Source organism: Oncorhynchus keta, chromosome 25, assembly GCF_023373465.1.
Source record: "Oncorhynchus keta strain PuntledgeMale-10-30-2019 chromosome 25, Oket_V2, whole genome shotgun sequence".
Lineage (NCBI taxonomy): Eukaryota > Metazoa > Chordata > Actinopteri > Salmoniformes > Salmonidae > Oncorhynchus > Oncorhynchus keta.
The window spans coordinates 33739005-33758174 of NC_068445.1; the positions used below are offsets into that span (position 1 = coordinate 33739005).

A 19170-nucleotide genomic window follows, 5' to 3' on the forward strand; every position below is an offset into this window, starting at 1 on the left:
CCTAGCCTTGTGGCATGGGGCATTATTCTGCTGAAATGTGGAGATGGATACACCGCTGCCAGGATTGGCAATGATGTTCAGACATCATGTGGCATTCAAACGTTGCTCTACTTTTATCAATGGGCCCAATGTGTGCCATGAAAACACGCTCCACACCATCAGTCTGCAATGTTGACACCCGGCATGATGGATGCATGTCCTCGTATCGTTCTCCATACCCTAGTCCTCCCATCAGCATGAAACAGCAAGAACTTGGATTCATCAGACCAGGCAATGTTTTTCCAATTATCCAGTGTTTTCGTTCCTTTGCCCACTGTAACCCCAGTGTCGTGTTTCTTTGTCAGAAAGAAGCGGAACTCCGTCGTCGGCTGTCATACCCCATTCGTATCAAGGTACGACGAGTTGTTTATTCCTGTTTGCGTCCTTGGGCACCAATGTTGCCCTGGACTGTCAGTTGACTAACTGTGGCCCGTCTGTTGCTCTGCACAATTCATGTCAGTCTCTTTTGTCCTCTTTCATCAATGACACATTTTCGACCACTGGCATGCCATTGCCAGGATGACCTTTATGTGGTGGACCATTCTTGATACACATGGGAAACTGTTGAGCGTGAAAAAATGAGCAGTGTTGCAGTTCCTGACACACTCAAAACGGTGCGCCTGGCACCAACCACCATCTGAATGGCACACACACTCAATCAATGTTTCAATTGTCTAAAGGCTTAAAAATCCTTCTTTAACCTGTCTCCTCCCCTTCATCTACACTGATTGAAGTGGATTTAACAGGTGACATCAATAAGGGATCATAGATTTCACCTGGTCAGTCTGTCATTGAAAGAGCAGGTGTTTGTACACTCAGTGTACTTAGGAGTTTATGTAATGGGGTCAAGGCATCCTCTTCCACCTTTAAAAAGCATATTCCAGAAGCGTCTCCAGACAGCAACTCCTCACTGTAATGGAGCTGAATAACCATTGAGACTGCTCCTCTAAGAAGGTCAACAAGCAAGCAGAGGCAATAAACGAGTGCTGTGTGGGCAGATAGCGTGGGCGTAATTGGCCTGAAGATCCAATACAGGGGGAGCAGTGACTTATGGGTAATTACCTGCAATGTCCTGGGACGCAGAGCTGTGAGTGGCTGGCTCTCTGATCCAATCAGCCCCACACTGAGCAGCTGAGTACACAGGCTCGGTCTAATTGGCCAATCTGTTGTCCTCTCAACACAGGGCTGCTTCCAGGATGCTTCCTGATCCACTTAGCGCCGGAGAGACCCACACAGATGCATGGACAAACGCGCGAGCACGCACACACTATTTATTCCTTGCTGTGTAGAGCATTTACTGAATCAACACCCTCCACTTTCAGGGCACATTGTGAACTCATCCTGAGTGACCTAAAATGTGGAATATCACGCTCCTATTTCATTCTGCATCAGAAGGTTTAATGGCCCATGCATTCTGGCCTTTAAATCAGAGTATCTACACTCAGGCATGACCTTTTTAAGTAGTGTGAGAAATCAACAATAATGTACAAACACCTAACCGACAAAGATATATATTTATTGTGAATCTTTTTGAAAGATATTGAACAGAAAACAACAGGAAAGAAAAAAATGCAGCAGAACTTCAGAAGCACCTCGAACCTGTCAAATTTCATCAGGTATAGCCAATCAACTCCAAAATAAATCCCAGAACTCAACACTTTCAGCCTAAAAATAACAAACAAACAAACATAACCTGAGCCTGTAGCGTCGATGCTCTGGTCTGCTGATGCAGACGCTTGGTGTCGATTTAAAAACAACTATAACTCATATCTGTAGTTCCCTCCTGCTCATCTGGCTCTTTAATTGTCAACGTATGAAACACTTACGACAACCATGACATGGGATTGTACAAAAATCAAAAACAATATAGAGTTTAGTTACAGCACGATCAGACTAAGATATTGGCTTATATCTTGAAATAATACTTGTGCTACAATATCTATACTGTATCACCATATACAAAATACTCTGTAGGAAAGCTTCTTATTGGCTGATGGATCAAAACACACAATATCTTATCTTTGTAGTGAATATCAAGGCAATAGGTGTCTCCATCTTCAATTCTTATACAATTTTAAAACAGACTTTGCTATGCATTCATGATAGATAATTCACAGACTAATTCACAGACTTGACTTCGTCTGAAATACAAAATATGGATATATAACAGCCTAATTCATACAGTGTCTAATATTCCAAAGCACAAATAATTGAGCTAATATTGACACCTTAGTATTCAATTTAACATAAGGTACATTGGCAAAATTACTGACACAAATGGTAAACAAATGTCTGGTAACCTTGAATGGTAACACTTTACTTGACACCCAGCGTCATAACATGTTATATGGTCATAACGCTGTCATGACACATATATTTAGACCCATTGTGACATATATTGCGTTATTTTATGGCTGGTTATGACACCTACATAAGAATGTCAAATCCCACAAAACCTAATGTACCACACAAGGCAAAACATTCCATTACACCACAGCCTACGGGTCCACAGTATTACCTACCTCCAACGCAGGAGGCGGACAAGACACTCTCTTTTTGACTGGTATCTGACATTAGGACATGTACGAGGCTTATATGATTATGATGGTCATAATGCTTCATGACAGTGTCATAAAGTGTATTTTCTTAATCCAAGTAAAATGACACAGGATGGTCATAATGCTTCATGACAGTGTCATAAAGTGTATTTTCTTAGTCCAAGTAAAATGACACAGGATGGTCATAATGCTTCATGACAGTGTCATAAAGTGTATTTTCTTAATCCAAGTAAAATGACACAGGATGGTCATAATGCTTCATGACAGTGTCATAAAGTGTATTTTCTTCAAGTTAATTAAAATCTGATAATAAAAAAACATTACTGTAAAGAATTCATTGCAACAACAAAACATAATTTAAAATTCAAAACTTTCAAAAAAAGGAAACTATTTGGCATGGAAAAAACTCATTTGAATAAATGTGTGTTTTGACACTTATGTAGGTGTCAGAACCAGCCACAAAATAATGCATAATATGTCACAACAGGTGTAAATCTATGGGTCATGACAGTGATATGAGCATGTTATGACAGGTTATGACTGTGCCATAATGTGTTATGACTCTGGGTGTAAGGTAAAGTGTTACACCTTGGGTATAGCAACCTTGGATGCTACAAACCACGTCCATGTCGCATTGCACATTCCACTATACAAACATTTACCAACGTCCAACAGACTAAACCTTAGCAGTACTTGTCTAAATAATCTGATAGAGCTTTCCTTATAGTGTACATACACATAGGCACCTCTGGCTTATTCAGTTAATTGCAAAGTTTTAGAATGTTGCATATAGAAATGCAACGAATAGAGCTGATTCCAATGCTTTCATATTCTACTACACAACATAGAACAATGTCTGTTCCATGATAATGCATTTCTATTTCAACCTTCTATGAAGTTACATCCGCCTGAATAAGCCCGTGGCAAGGCTGAATGCAGACAGGAAATGTGCCGAGCAGCAATATTTCTGACTAGTAACAAGACAAAATACAACATACATAATACAGTAGTTGTTACAGCACTAGTAGAGATATATTAAGACATTTATTTTTCAATGTTTACATGCTGGTAGCAGAGAGAGAAAAAGAGAGAGGCACATTTGCACAGGTTGTGAACGATAACTGTTTTTAGACACATGCTATCATTCATTAATTGTTAAATAGATGAATCCACAAGTGAACATTCTTGCTGTGCCGGCATAATATATGTTTCATATTTACCTCAGAAACCTGGTCTTAAGGTTTGATTGGCAAGGGCTGTGTCACAGCTTCAATCTAAAATAGCTTATTCTATGCTGTTGTATTTGTGATAAAGCCATGCGAATCGTCAAGTTCAAGAGTTCCTGTAGTGAACACAAAATAATCACAGATTTCCTGCACTTACAGAGAGGCTTTTAGTCCTTATGATGCAGTTTGTACAGGCTGAATGGATCCCAGTTATACAAATAAACTTCGCAAATCCAATCAGTTTTCCACACTGACTCAAAGTAATCACATTGAATTTGTTTGTTGAAATGACGTGGAAACAATGTTGATTCAGCCAGTTTTGGTTCAGTGGGACGACACATATCCTCTGGAGCTGATGGTTCTCTTGTGGATCAAGATCATCTTTCTGATGATGATAATAATATTTCATTTGTAGTGTGTATTTTCCACGCTCAATGCGCATAAGGTAGAAAACTAAAACAAGACAACAAAAAACAGCATGATGTATAAACAACAATCACAATACATGGAAACATTTCTTACTAATGCAAAATACAGACTTTAAGCAAATTGAGTGATGATACATGTACACTGAGTTTACCAAACATTAGGAACACCTTCATAACATTGAGTTGCACCCCCCCATCTCCATTTACCCTTAGAACAGCCTCAATTTGTCGGGGTATGGACTCTACAGGGTGTCAAAAGCATTCCACGGGGTTGCTGGCCCATGTTGACGTCAATGCTTCTCACAGTTGTGTTAAGTTGGCTGGATATCCTTTGGGTGGTGGACCATTCTGGATACACACGGGAAACTGTTGAGGGTGAAAAACCCAGCAGCGTTGCAGCTCGACACAAACCAATGGCCCTGGCACCTACTACCGTACCCCGTTCAAAGGCACCTAAATCTGTTGTCTTGCCCATTCACCCTCTGAATGGCACACATACACAATCCATGTCTGAATTGTCTCAAGGCTTACAGATCCTTATTTAACCTGTTAACTCCCTTTCGTCTACACCGATTGAAGTGGATGTAACAAGTGACATCATTAAGGGATCATAGCATTCCCCTGTAATTACTAATGCAGATGAATCAAATATGATAATGTGTTCTTTGTTTTAATGTTACATTTCCTGTTCACAGCCAGTTGTTGTCCTTTACGACAGTGTGTGTGTATGTCAGCTCAAAAGAAGAGTGGATACTATCCTTTCCCCTTCTGTGTGTGTGCGTGCCTGGGTATGTTTGTAAGGTTGTGGGCGTATAGAAAGCTCTGAGCTTCTAAGTACATATTTCACAACATCAAAAGGAGCTCATTTTACTATCATTATAAAGTGCAAGCGAGAGCACATTACATTTAGAAACAGACAAATATTATAACTACCCCTTTTCACATTTCCAGTCATAGAGTAGTACCACAGTATGAGTCATAATACCCATAACACCTAGTGGTCAAACAGGGAAATGATTCCAATCCTTTTCCCACCATAAATCTTTCCCTTAGGGGATTTTAGAAATAGGTCAACTAAGGGCTGTGTTTCGTGTAGGTTTATCCTGGCATGACGTTTTGAGAACCATATAAATCTCTCAAGGACAAGGTGTCTTATCAATATATTTAACTGTATTTACCTGCACAAAAATGAAATGCTAATTCATGCTTATGTCACTATCATAAAGAACTACAAATGCCATGATGATCTGGACAAGACTGCCAAATCTAGGCAAAGGTGAGAATCTCTGGATGAACCATTGTTAGCCAAATGTAGTAATGAATATATTGGCAACATTTCTTTAAACAGAGAATTCTATGAACTGTCTTGTGCAAATTTTAAATTGACACAATATCTGTTAGCAAAGGTGTCAGCTGGAGACGACGTGCAGGAGCCTGCAGGGATTTGTAGTTTTGCATGTCTGCTTTGACATAAATTAGCATTTTTCGATTCTGAGCGTGAATAGATCTGAATATATTGATAAAGTCACCTTGTCCGTGAGATTTACAAGGTTATCAAAACGCCACGCCAGGGAAAGCCTACACGAAACACAACCCTTATTTTAAGTGTTTCTAAAAATCCCCTATGGTGGAAAATGAATGATTGGAACTATTTCCCTGTTTGACCACTAGGTTTTATGGTTATGACGACACCTCCACTGTGGAGCTCTATTGTCCCTGCATTTACAATTAATGCAAAGTCAGAAAGTAGAACATATAAAAGCAGTCTTTCCTATATTGTGAGAATTAAGTCTACGCTGTAAGTGAAATCTGCTTGGTGTTACGGGTTTTCTTGTTCTCTGTTTATTATAGTGACCGGTGTCTGAGTTGTCACAGTGAGTGCAGGCAGGTCGTCTAATGGCCGTGTTAAAAACTGACCTCAGTCTGGTAATAATTAGATGACTCTGCCGCAAAAAGGATGCAAGAGAAATATAAGCATGAAAATATGCCATTAAGCAAAATAATGAGCGCAAAATGAATGACCGTAGTTACTAATAGTCACTGCTCGCTGTAGCGCTAAGTTTGACAAACAGCACACTCAAGTGTTCTGTCAATTAATGGGGCCATAACGATGATGTTAAAGTTGGTGTGTTTGTATAAATGGCAAGTAGATGTGCTTGTTATTCTCCCAGACATGTTGTTATTGGATCCATCTACAGTCAAATTAAGACTTAAACCAATAAGCTAGAATATTAAATATGTATATGTTAAACGTAGATATTTATACATTAAGGTGGGACTAGGTGTGTCTGCAAGGCAAATGTTTACATTGCACCTCATCAGTCAAACAACAGATATATTGAAGTATCAGGTAACATAGAACTAGAACCATGTCTGAGCTTGTCTGTCTGTGTATGTATGGTGCATAAGTGTATCTGTGTGTATATTAGAGAACCGTGCATTTCAAGGTTTCAGACTGTGGGTTTTTCGGTGTCTCAGTCTTAGAAAGAAACACAGTAAGATCTGTTCACGTATTACTTTAAGCTCTGTCAAACCAGAAAGGCCAATTTTACAGAAGCTCTTTCCTCAAGTTCCAGTCACTCATAAAAGCCAAACACAACAACTAAACATTTCTCTTCCTCAGCTTCCCTTCAAGCAAACTCTCAAACAAACAACCATGCTTGTTGTCGAGTCTGTCCCGTGAGATATTTGGCTTCCAGCATTGATCAAGTAGAACAAGGCTGTCTGTGATGATTATTGACTTCATGACAAGTGGCCTCCAACCTCTACGCCCCAAGTCCTCCTGGGCGGTGTAGTTTTCTTAAGGCGAGAGGTTGCCCAACAGGTCTGGGGTGAGGTACCCTATGGGCATGACGGGCAGGGGCTTGGAGGGAGGTTGTGGGGAACAGGTAGGGGACCTCTGGGGGGAAGGGGGGTTGAGGAGAAGGCTGTGCTGGAAATCAACGTCCTGAACCACAGTGTAGTCCGAAACAGGGGGGAGGAACTGAGCAGGGGGGGAGTCAGGAAGGATGTAGGGGGACTGGTAGTCCCCTAGGAGGGTGGTAGCAGGAAGATAGGCCTCCTGGTGGGGCTTGCTCTCAGCAGAAGGTGGGGGGAAGGTGTGGTAGACCTCCCCAGGTGAGGAGGGGTCAGGGGTGCTCATCTGCCGGCCACTGCTCTCTGTCGTGTAGCCCCCTGCCTCAGGAGCAACCACCAGCAGCTGAAACTTCAGCTTGTTTGTTCTCCTCTCCCCCTCTTCCTCACTCTCCTCCTCTCCTCCCTCCATTTTTCCCTTCTTATCCTTCTCTGTTGTTGGAGTGTTCTCCGGGGCTCCGACCTGCTGGCCTGGCGAGAGCACCACCCCTCCGGTGGGCGTCACATCGCTGACCTGGGCATAGAAGTCCATGTTAACCCAGCTCCGAGGGCCTCCCAGCTGGGTCTGGACCAGGTGCCTCTCCCCTCCCTCTGGAGGTAAGTCTGGAGCCTGGAGCCCGGGGCATGGGACCTCCAGCACATCTAGGGATGGGGTGCTTGAGTGGCTACAGTTCCGCAAGCATGGCTCAACTTTGTTGGGTTGGCAGGACAGGAGGGCAGCCATTAACATCAGGGTCTCCTGGTCAGGCAGCTCTGGATCATAGGAGCTGGCCCGGCCAGAGTCATCATCAGGGATACTGAGAGAGGGAGGGAGAGAGAAAGAGAGAGGGGGACAGAGGGAGGGAGAGAGGGACAGAGGGATGAGGAAAGAGAGAAAGAGGAGGAAAGAGAGAGAGAGAGAGAGAGAGAGAGAGAGAGAGAGAGAGAGGGACAGAGGGAGGGGGAGAGAGAGAACGAGGAGGAAAGAGAAAGAGGGGACAGAGGGAGGGAGACAGGGACAGAGGGAGGAGGAAAGAGAGAAAGAGGAGGAAAGAGAGAGAGGGCGGAAGGGGTGGAAGGGGAGAGAGAGTTACCTGGAGGTACCATTCCAGATCTCATCTACTTTAACGCTGCTTCATGCAAAGAGGCTCCTGTAGACTGACACTTTCCTAGTATAATTTCAGAATTGTTTCACTGAACAAAGCCTGCTCCATCCTATACCTGGGGCCATGAAAGCAGCCATGGTTTGTGTGGTGGTTGTTGTGACCCAGCAGTCTCTGTGAGTCTGAGCTCTGGTTGTCCTTCTCCCCAGGCTCAGGCTCGTCTGCGTCCAGCTCGATGAACTCCACCCAGGGCACGTCCTGGTACAGGTCCGGGGGGTAGGAGTGGAGAGCCCCCATACCAGCTCCACTCAGGATGAAGTTCAGCTCGTCCAGCTTTCCCTTCTGGATGGGGTGTGACAGAGGGACAGACATGACATTTGAAATGTTATTATTCTTTTGGAATTTCTGTATGTGTAATGTTTACTGTACATTTTTATTATCTACTGTCTTTTTTATTTCACCTTTATTTAACCAGGTAGTCTAGTTGAGAACAAGTTCTCATTTACAACTGCGACCTGGCCAAGATAAAGCATAGCAGTGTGAACAGACAACAACACAGAGTTACACATGGAGTAAACAATAAACAAGTCAATAACACAGAAAAAAAGAGTCTATATACATTGTGTGCAAAAGCATGAGGAGGTAGGCGAATAATTACAATTTAGCAGATTAACACTGGAGTGATAAATGATCAGATGGTCATGTGCAGGTAGAGATACTGGTGTGCAAAAGAGCAGAAAAGTAAATAAATAAAAACAGTATGGGGATGAGGTAGGTAAAATGGGTGGGCTATTTACCGATGGACTATGTACAGCTGCAGCGATCCGTTAGCTGCTCAGATAGCAGATGTTTGAAGTTGGTGAGGGAGATAAAAGTCTCCAACTTCAGCGATTTTTGCAATTCGTTCCAGTCACAGGCAGCAGAGAACTAAAGGAAAGGCGGCCAAATGAGGTGTTGGCTTTAGGGATGATCAGTGAGATACACCTGCTGGAGCGCGTGCTACGGGTGGGTGTTGCCATCGTGACCAGTGAACTGAGATAAGGTGGAGCTTTACCTAGCATGGACTTGTAGATGACCTGGAGCCAGTGGGTCTGGCGACGAATATGTAGCGAGGGCCAGCCGACTAGAGCATACAGGTCGCAGTGGTGGGTGGTATAAGGTGCTTTAGTAACAAAACGGATGGCACTGTGATAAACTGCATCCAGTTTGCTGAGTAGAGTATTTGAAGCTATTTTGTAGATGACATCGCCGAAGTCGAGGATCGGTAGGATAGTCAGTTTTACTTGGGTAAGTTTGGCGGCGTGAGTGAATGAGGCTTTGTTGCGGAATAGAAAGCCGACTCTAGATTTGATTTTAGATTGGAGATGTTTGATATGAGTCTGGAAGGAGTGTTTACAGTCTAGCCAGACACCTAGGTACTTATAGATGTCCACATATTCTATGTCGGAACCATCCAGGTGTCACGCCTTGGTCTTAGTATTTTGTGTTTTCTTTAATTATTTGTTCAGGCCAGGGTGTGACATGGGTTTATTGTATTTCGTATTGGGGTTTTGTAGTTATTGGGATTGCGGCTGAGTAGGGGTGTTGCATAGGTTTGGCTGCCTGAGGCGGTTCTCAATCAGAGTCAGGTGATTCTCGTTGTCTCTGATTGGGTACAGTATTTACGTAGCCGGGTTTCACTGTGTATTTCATGGGTGATTGTTCCTGTCTCTGTGTAGTGTTCACCAGATAGGCTGTAATAGGTTTTACGTTCCGTTTGTTGTTTTTGTATTTATCAGTTATTTCATGTATCGTTCCGTTTTTCTTCATTAAAGACATGAGTAACCACCATGCTGCATTTCGGTCTGACTCTCTTTCTACAAACGAAGAACGCCGTTACACCAGGGTGGTGATGCTAGTCGGGTGGGCGGGTGCAGGCAGCGAACGGTTGAAAAGCATGCATTTGGTTTTACTAGCGTTTAAGAGCAGTTGGAGGCCACGGAAGGAGTGTTGTATGGCATTGAAGCTCGTCTTGCTATGGCAATGTTAACATAAGTTCCCCATGCCAATAAAGCCCTTGAATGAGTGGAAAAGAGAGAGAGAGAGAGAGCCCACCACACAATAAATACTCATACAAAACCAGTTACACATCCATTAATAACACAAGTCCAATTCCTTCTCCACAGTAACTAAACACAACAGCCTCTGAATACCCCATATACTCAAAAACAGATCAATATTGTTGACAAGTTTATAATAGGCAAATTTTGCTGCCCCTAACACAAAATTAAGCAACACAACTACACCCTTTTGACTGAACCTGTACTTTGGCCCAAATATATACAGTTGGGAAGAGAACCTCTCCCAACGTTGAGAACCAATTAGTGATCAGGTCAATCATCCCGACCAAACTGGGACAGATGTGCCAGAGTTTCAGACTCAGCACAGAATGGACACCCCTCCCCAACAGTAGCATCCAGGTGTACCAGATGTATATTGGTGGCTATGGCTCCATGTATTATCCTCCATTGGAGGTTATCAATAAGCAGTTTATATAATGATCGCCAACAGCCTTTTGGGGAGGCACTTGGACCAAGCACACCCGCCCACCTCGTCAATTTCACCCCTTCCAGGGAAGAGGCATGGGGCACATTTACACATATTCTGTACATGGCCTTCTTTCCCACCTCCTTGAACTCCCCCAGCTCCGGGGTATCGAAGGAAAGCAGCATCCCCACGTCCTCCTCAAATGCCCTCGCCGCAGCACTAGCAATCAGTGCAGGAAACACAATCCAGACCCTCCTTCCACCGATCAGAATTGGAAGTGTCAGTCACATACTGCAGATGAAGCACTGGCAAGGAGTCATAGACCTCAGCGACGACCTTCCTCAGTAGGCGAGATGATCGGATCCCCGCTCTTTCTCCCAGCTCCTCCAACGATCTGATCCTGCACCCCATCAGATGACCCAGCTTGGTACACCCCACGCCTAACAGGCATCAACGTAGGCTGGCTGAACCCAGAACACAGGACTGGATGGCAGTGTTGTGAAAAAGAGGCTCTACAAAAACACATCCCTGGTGGCGTGCCGGCGTTACGGGACTTGACAAGAACCCTCCAAGCCTGCATAACACACTCCCCTCCAGCTTTAAGAGGAAAAGGTGCTTATCTAAGCCCAAACAGCCCGCTCTCCTCATCAATATGTAGGCTGTTTTGACCCAGCTAGAACCGTCTCTGGCTGCTTGAAGTGGGAAAGCCATGATCCTAGAGGAAATGTCCACCAGGCCTTGCTCACCCTCATGCAGTGGCAGGTACAGGGCTGCAGCTTTAATCCAGTGTTGTTCAGACCAGAACAAATTGACAAGGGTCCTCTGAAGCTCTTGTATCAGACCCTTTGGTGGCTGTAAAATCATTAGTCTGTGCTACAGGGGAGAGGCAGCAAGATTATTAGCTACCAGGACCCGTCCCCTATAAGACAGCTGGGGCAGCACCTATTTCCACCTTGACAGTCTGGCACACACTTTCTCCAATAGACCCTCCCAGTTCTTTTTCTGAAAGACATCAGAGCCTAGAAAAAAATCAAAGTCTTCATCCCATCTCTGCCCCCCTGGTAATCGTGGAGCATACCCCAACTGAAGCTGACCTGCCCATAGCGCTTCACTCTTTCCCCAATTGACTCTAGCTGAGGAGGCCCCCTCATACACCTTTAGAGCGTTTGAGAGAACCGTAACATCCTCACCCCCTGTAATAAAAACTGTCACGTCATCTGCATATGCAGATAGTGCTGTCGTGGGACCCTTCATTACACCTGGCACAGAGAAACCAGTAAGCTTCGCTCTTAAAAAAACAAAGCATTGGTTCAATCACCATATAACTGCCCTGAAATTGGGCATCCCTACCTGATGCCCCTTTGGACAGGGATGGGGCAACTCAAACCACCCCCCACCTTCACCATACACGAGGCTCCAGCATACAGTAAATTCACCCATGACAGAAAAACATCCCCAAACCCAAAGGCTTTCATTGTTTTAAACAAATACTGATGGTCCACACGATCAAAAGCCTTCTCCGGATCCAAAGAAAGTAAACCCACATTTACATCAGACAGTTTACAAATTTCTAAAACATCTCTTATCATAAACAAGTTGTCAACAATAGAGCGATCAGGTACACAGTAGGACTGGTCCTTGTGGACCAACAATCCCAGATACTCTTTCAACCTGTTTGAGAGACATTTAGAAACAATTTCTTCAACTTCCCATCAGAGAGACGAAGGTAGACCATCTATTTACGTTGCAATGTCATCCGTGGTCACCTTCCCATCAGAGAGACGAAGGTAGACCATCTATTTACGTTGCAATGTCATCCGTGGTCACCTTCCCATCAGAGAGACGAAGGTAGACCATCTGTTTACGTTGCAATGTCATCCGTGGTCACCTTCCCATCAGAGAGACGAAGGTAGACCATCTGTTTACGTTGCAATGTCATCCGTGGTCACCTTCCCATCAGAGAGACGAAGGTAGACCATCTATTTACGTTGCAATGTCATCCGTGGTCACCTTCCCATCAGAGAGACGAAGGTAGACCATCTGTTTACGTTGAAATGTCATCCGTGGTCACCTTCCCATCAGAGAGACGAAGGTAGACCATCTGTTTACGTTGAAATGTCATCCGTGGTCACCTTCCCATCAGAGAGACGAAGGCAGACCATCTGTTTACGTTGAAATGTCATCCGTGGTCACCTTCCCATCAGAGAGACGAAGGTAGACCATCTGTTTACGTTGCAATGTCATCCGTGGTCACCTTCCCATCAGAGAGACGAAGGTAGACCATCTGTTTACGTTGCAATGTCATCCGTGGTCACCTTCCCATCAGAGAGACGAAGGTAGACCATCTGTTTACGTTGCAATGTCATCCGTGGTCACCTTCCCATCAGAGAGACGAAGGTAGACCATCTGTTTACGTTGCAATGTCATCCGTGGTCACCTTCCCATCAGAGACGAAGGTAGACCATCTATTTACGTTGCAATGTCATCCGTGGTCACCTTCCCATCAGAGACGAAGGCAGACCATCTGTTTACGTTGAAATGTCATCCGTGGTCACCTTCCCATCAGAGACGAAGGTAGACCATCTATTTACGTTGCAATGTCATCCGTGGTCACCTTCCCATCAGAGAGACGAAGGCAGACCATCTGTTTACGTTGAAATGTCATCCGTGGTCACCTTCCCATCAGAGAGACGAAGGTAGACCATCTGTTTACGTTGAAATGTCATCCGTGGTCACCTTCCCATCAGAGAGACGAAGGTAGACCATCTGTTTACGTTGAAATGTCATCCGTGGTCACCTTCCCATCAGAGAGACGAAGGTAGACCATCTGTTTACGTTGAAATGTCATCCGTGGTCACCTTCCCATCAGAGAGACGAAGGTAGACCATCTGTTTACGTTGAAATGTCATCCGTGGTCACCTTCCCATCAGAGAGACGAAGGTAGACCATCTGTTTACGTTGCAATGTCATCCGTGGTCACCTTCCCATCAGAGAGACGAAGGTAGACCATCTATTTACGTTGCAATGTCATCCGTGGTCACCTTCCCATCAGAGAGACGAAGGCAGACCATCTGTTTACGTTGAAATGTCATCCGTGGTCACCTTCCCATCAGAGAGACGAAGGTAGACCATCTGTTTACGTTGAAATGTCATCCGTGGTCACCTTCCCATCAGAGAGACGAAGGCAGACCATCTGTTTACGTTGAAATGTCATCCGTGGTCACCTTCCCATCAGAGAGACGAAGGCAGACCATCTGTTTACGTTGAAATGTCATCCGTGGTCACCTTCCCATCAGAGAGACGAAGGTAGACCATCTGTTTACGTTGAAATGTCATCCGTGGTCACCTTCCCATCAGAGAGACGAAGGTAGACCATCTGTTTACGTTGCAATGTCATCCGTGGTCACCTTCCCATCAGAGAGACGAAGGTAGACCATCTGTTTACGTTGCAATGTCATCCGTGGTCACCTTCCCATCAGAGAGACGAAGGTAGACCATCTGTTTACGTTGAAATGTCATCCGTGGTCACCTTCCCATCAGAGAGACGAAGGTAGACCATCTGTTTCAATGTCGACTGTCCAAGGTTTAAAAAAAAGGTGCTAGGAGCATCCATATCCTTGAGGGAAGCGAAACGAGACCTAATCAAGGCACCCTTCACTCTTTCATGCAGAAAGGACCTCAGTTCATGTCTCTTGTCCCGTAAGTCTTCCAAGATGGCGTAGCAATCGGACGTGTGTTTTGTCTTGTCCCGTCCTGTCTAGTGTAAATATAGTTTTCTTCGTTTTTTTTCTGTATATATTTCGTACATATTTTAATCTCACTTTCAAACTAGAGCTGAATATACTCTCCTGCAACCCGCATCACCCAATGTGGTACGGATCTGCTTTTTCTATACTTTACTTTAGAACCGTCAGAAGCTAGCCAGCTAACTAGCTACTACTCAGTTAGCCATTGCTAGCGGTCTTCAAAGCTAACTAGGACACCAGCGACATCAACCCAGAGCATATCAGACTGCTCTTTCTCTACCACATCTCCGGATTCCTACCGCAAGCTCTGAACCTTTACACCGGATCATCGCAACTAGCTAGCTGCAATCCGAGTGGCTACTCCTGGCTAACGTCTCTGTCCCAAAACAAGCTACAGTTAGCCTTGAGCTAAGCCCATCTCCCGACTAGCCGAAGAGGCCCAACAATACCTCTTTTGCCAATTGGCCTGGACCCTTTACTGCCGACACGGAGCCCCGCCGATCCATCACGACTGGTCCGCCGACATAATCGTCCGAGGTGGTTTCAACAGGCTTTTTCGTTGCGACATCGCCAAAGATCCATCTGCTGGCCAAGGCCCGCGAGCTTTCTGAAACGCTGTGTCTCCAGCTCACCCAGCGCACTAGAGCTCCTGTAGCATAATCCTGGGCTACAATTACCCGGGCCCACGACCGGTCTGTCGATGTCACCGCAAGAAGAGGAATAAACAGACTCACCCCATCGCGACGTCCCCCAAAGGTTAGCTCTCTAGCCCTCGCTATCTCCCTGCTTGCTAATTCGGCCTGCTAACGGTTAGCTTGTCTAGCCCGGGCCTACGAACTGTTAGCTTGTTAGCACAGGCCTGCTAACCATCTGGCTCACTGCGTTCTAAACACTCTGAACCCATTTACTTTCTATCTCTCTTTGATTTTTATTTTGTTTATACCTTCCGGAAACCTGCCTCACCCACTGTGATACGGAATCGCTATCACCTTTAATTTTTATTTTATTTTTATGACACACTCAAGAACCTCCAGACGCTAACCAGCTAACTAGCTACAAGCTATTTAGTCATTGTTAGTTTTTTTTTTTTTTTTTTTTTTTTTTTTTTAAACCTGGATAACACTCGCCAGCCCAGCTTCCCTGCCCATCCACCGCTGCCCCTGGACACTGATCTCTTGGCTACATAGCTGACGCACGCTGGACTGTCCATTAATCACGGTACTCCATTCTGCTTGTTTGTTTTATCTGTCGACCCAGTTGCCTAGTCAACGCCATTTTACCTGCTGTTTGTTGTGCTAGCTGATTAGCCTCGCCTACTGTTTTTAGCTAGCTTTCCCAATTCAACACCTGTGATTACTGTATGCCTCGCTGTATGTCTCTCCCAAATGTCAATATGCCTTGTATACTGTTGTTCAGGTTAGTTATCATTGTTTTAGTTCACAATGGAGCCCCTAGATCCACTCTGCATACCCCTGTTACCTCCTTTGTCCCACCCCCACACATGCGGTGACCTCACCCATTACAACCAGCATGTCCAGAGATACAACCTCTCTCATCATCACCCAGTGCCTGGGCTTACCTCCGCTGTACCCGCACCCCACCATACCCCTGTCTGCGCATTATGCCCTGAATATATTCTACCATGCCCAGAAACCTGCTCCTCTTATCCTCTGCCCCCAACGCTCTAGGCGACCAGTTTTGATAGCCTTTAGCCGCACCCTCATACTACTCCTTCTCTGTTCCGCGGGTGATGTGGAGGTAAACCCAGGCCCTGCATGTCCCCAGGTACCCTCATTTGTTGACTTCTGTGATCGAAAAGTCTTGGTTTTATGCATGTCAACATCAGAAGCCTCCTCCCTAAGTTTGTTTTACTCACTGCTTTAGCACACTCTGCTAACCCTGATGTCCTTGCCGTGTCTGAATCCTGGCTCAGGAAGGCCACCAAAATTCAGAGATTTCCATACCCAACTATAACATCTTCCGTCAAGATAGAACTGCCAAAGGGGGCGGAGTCGCAGTCTACTGCAGAGATAGCCTGCAAAGTAATGTCATACTTTCCAGGTCCATACCCAAACAGTTTGAACTACTAATTTTGAAAATTACTCTCTCCAGAAACAAGTCTCTCACTGTTGCCGCCTGCTACCGACCCCCGTCAGCTCCCAGCTGTGCCCTGGACACCATTTGTGAATTGATCGCCCCCATCTAGCTTCAGAGTTTGTCCTGTTAGGTGACCTAAACTGGGATATGCTTAACACCCCGGCAGTCCTACAATCTAAGCTAGATGCCCTCAATCTCACGCAAATCATCAAGGAACCCACCAGGTACAACCCTAACTCTGTAAACAAGGGCACCCTCATAGACGTCATCCTGACCAACTGGCCCTCCAAATATACCTCCGCTGTCTTCAACCAGGATCTCAGCGATCACTGCCTCATCGCCTGTATCCGCCACGGAGCCGCAGTCAAACGACCACCCTCATCACTGTCAAACGCTCCCTAAAACACTTCTGTGAGCAGGCCTTTCTAATCGACCTGGCCCGTGTATCCTGGAAGGACATTGACCTCATCCCGTCAGTTGAGGATGCCTGGTCATTCTTTAAAAGTAACTTCCTCACCATTTTGGATAAGCATGCTCCGTTCAAAAAATGCAGAACCAAGAACAGATACAGCCCTTGGTTCACTCCAGACCTGACTGCCCTCGACCAGCACAAAAACATCCTGTGGCGGACTGCAATAGCATCGAATAGCCCCCGTGATATGCAACTGTTCAGGAAGTCAGGAACCAATACACGCAGTCAGTCAGGAAAGCTAAGGCCAGCTTCTTCAGGCAAAAGTTTGCATCCTGTAGCTCCAACTCCAAAAAGTTCTGGGACACTGTGAAGTCCATGGAGAACAAGAGCACCTCCTCCCAGCTGCCCACTGCACTGAGGCTAGGAAACACGGTCTCCACCGATAAATCCATGATTATCGAAAACTTCAATAAGCACTTCTCAACGGCTGGCCATGCCTTCCGCCTGGCTACTCCAACCTCGGCCAACAGCTCCGCCCCCGTAGTTCCTCACCCAAGCCTCTCCAGGTTCTCCTTTACCCAAATCCAGATAGCAGATGTTCTGAAAGAGCTGCAAAACCTGGACCCGTACAAATCAGCTGGGCTTGACAATCTGGACCCGCTATTTCTGAAACTATCTGCCGCCATTGTCGCAACCCCTATTACCAGCCTGTTCAACCTCTCTTTCATATCGTCTGAGATCCCCAAGGATTGGAAAGCTGCCGCAGTCATCCCCCTCTTCAAAGGAGGAGACACCCTGGACCCAAACTGCTATAGACCTATATCCATCCTGCCCTGCCTATCTAAGGTCTTCGAAAGCCAAGTCAACAAACAGGTCACTGACCATCTCGAATCCCACCGTACCTTCTCCGCTGTGCAATCTGGTTTCCGAGCCGGTCACGGGTGCACCTCAGCCACACTCAAGGTACTAAATGATATCATAACCGCCATCGATAAAAGACAGTACTGTGCAGCCGTCTTCATCGACCTCGCCAAGGCTTTCGACTCTGTCAATCACCAAATTCTTATCGGCAGACTCAACAGCCTCGGTTTTTCGGATGACTGCCTTGCCTGGTTCACCAATTACTTTGCAGACAGAGTTCAGTGTGTCAAATCAGAGGGCATGCTGTCCGGTCCTCTGGCAGTCTCTATGGGGGTGCCACAGGGTTCAATTCTCGGGCCGACTCTTTCTCTGTATATATCAATGATGTTGCTCTTGCTGCGGGCGATTCCCTGATCCACCTCTACGCAGACGACACCATTCTATATACTTTCGGCCCGTCATTGGACACTGTGCTATCAAACCTCCAAACGAGCTTCAATGCCATACAGCACTCCTTCCGTGGCCTCCAACTGCTCTTAAACGCGAGTAAAACCAAATGCATGCTTTTCAACCGATCGCTGCCTGCACCCGCATGCCCGACTAGCATCACCACCCTGGATGGTTCCAACCTTGAATATGTGGACATCTATAAGTACCTAGGTGTCTGGCTAGACTGCAAACTCTCCTTCCAGACTCACATCAAACATCTCCAATCAAAAATCAAATCCAGAGTCGGCTTTCTATTCCGCAACAAAGCCTCCTTCACTCACGCTGCCAAGCTTACCCTAGTAAAACTGACTATCCTACCGATCCTCGACTTCGGCGATGTCATCTACAAAATGGCTTCCAACACTCTACTCAGCAAACTGGATGCAGTCTATCACAGTGCCATCCGTTTTGTCACTAAAGCACCTTATACCACCCACCACTGCGACTTGTATGCTCTAGTCGGCTGGCCCTCACTACATATTCGTCGCCAGACCCACTGGCTCCAGGTCATTTACAAGTCCATGCTAGGTAAAGCTCCGCCTTATCTCAGTTCACTGGTCACGATGGCAACACCCATCCGTAGCACGCGCTCCAGCAGGTGTATCTCACTGATCATCCCTAAAGCCAACACTCATTTGGCCGCCTTTCGTTCCAGTACTCTGCTGCCTGTGACTGGAACGAATTGCAAAAATCGCTGAAGTTGGAGACTTTTATCTCCTCACCAACTTCAAACATCAGCTATCCGAGCAGCTAACCGATCGCTGCAGCTGTACATAGTCTATAGGTAAATAGCTCACCCTTTTCACCTACCTCATTCCCATACTGTTTTTATACTGTTTTTATTTATTTACTT

The 19170-nt window shown here is 45.5% G+C and overlaps 1 protein-coding gene and 1 long non-coding RNA gene across 7 annotated transcripts in view; both read right to left on the bottom strand.

The window, feature by feature from the left end:
- Positions 1 to 1534: 1534 nt before the first annotated feature.
- The window catches only part of LOC118358550 (growth hormone receptor-like), a 103321-nt gene continuing 85685 nt past the window's right edge, over positions 1535 to 19170 (bottom strand). For both annotated transcript variants that reach the window (XM_052479129.1, XM_052479130.1), the window contains 2 exons: positions 8305 to 8528; positions 1535 to 7901 (listed from right to left, as the gene is read on the bottom strand). In XM_052479129.1, the coding sequence (XP_052335089.1) occupies positions 7052 to 7901; positions 8305 to 8528 (1074 nt within the window). In that variant the 3' untranslated portion in view covers positions 1535 to 7051. The remainder of the gene's footprint in view (positions 7902 to 8304; positions 8529 to 19170) is intronic.
- On the bottom strand, positions 10107 to 14650 carry LOC127911727 (uncharacterized). 5 transcript variants are annotated; one of them, XR_008079120.1, is made up of 3 exons: positions 14120 to 14650; positions 13327 to 13875; positions 10107 to 12905 (listed from the first exon to the last, which is right to left on the bottom strand). It is a non-coding gene; the product is annotated as an uncharacterized LOC127911727 (long non-coding RNA). The 5 variants fall into 5 exon arrangements; XR_008079119.1 differs by having other exon boundaries at positions 13327 to 13631; positions 13937 to 14650; XR_008079121.1 differs by having other exon boundaries at positions 13327 to 13509; positions 13754 to 14650.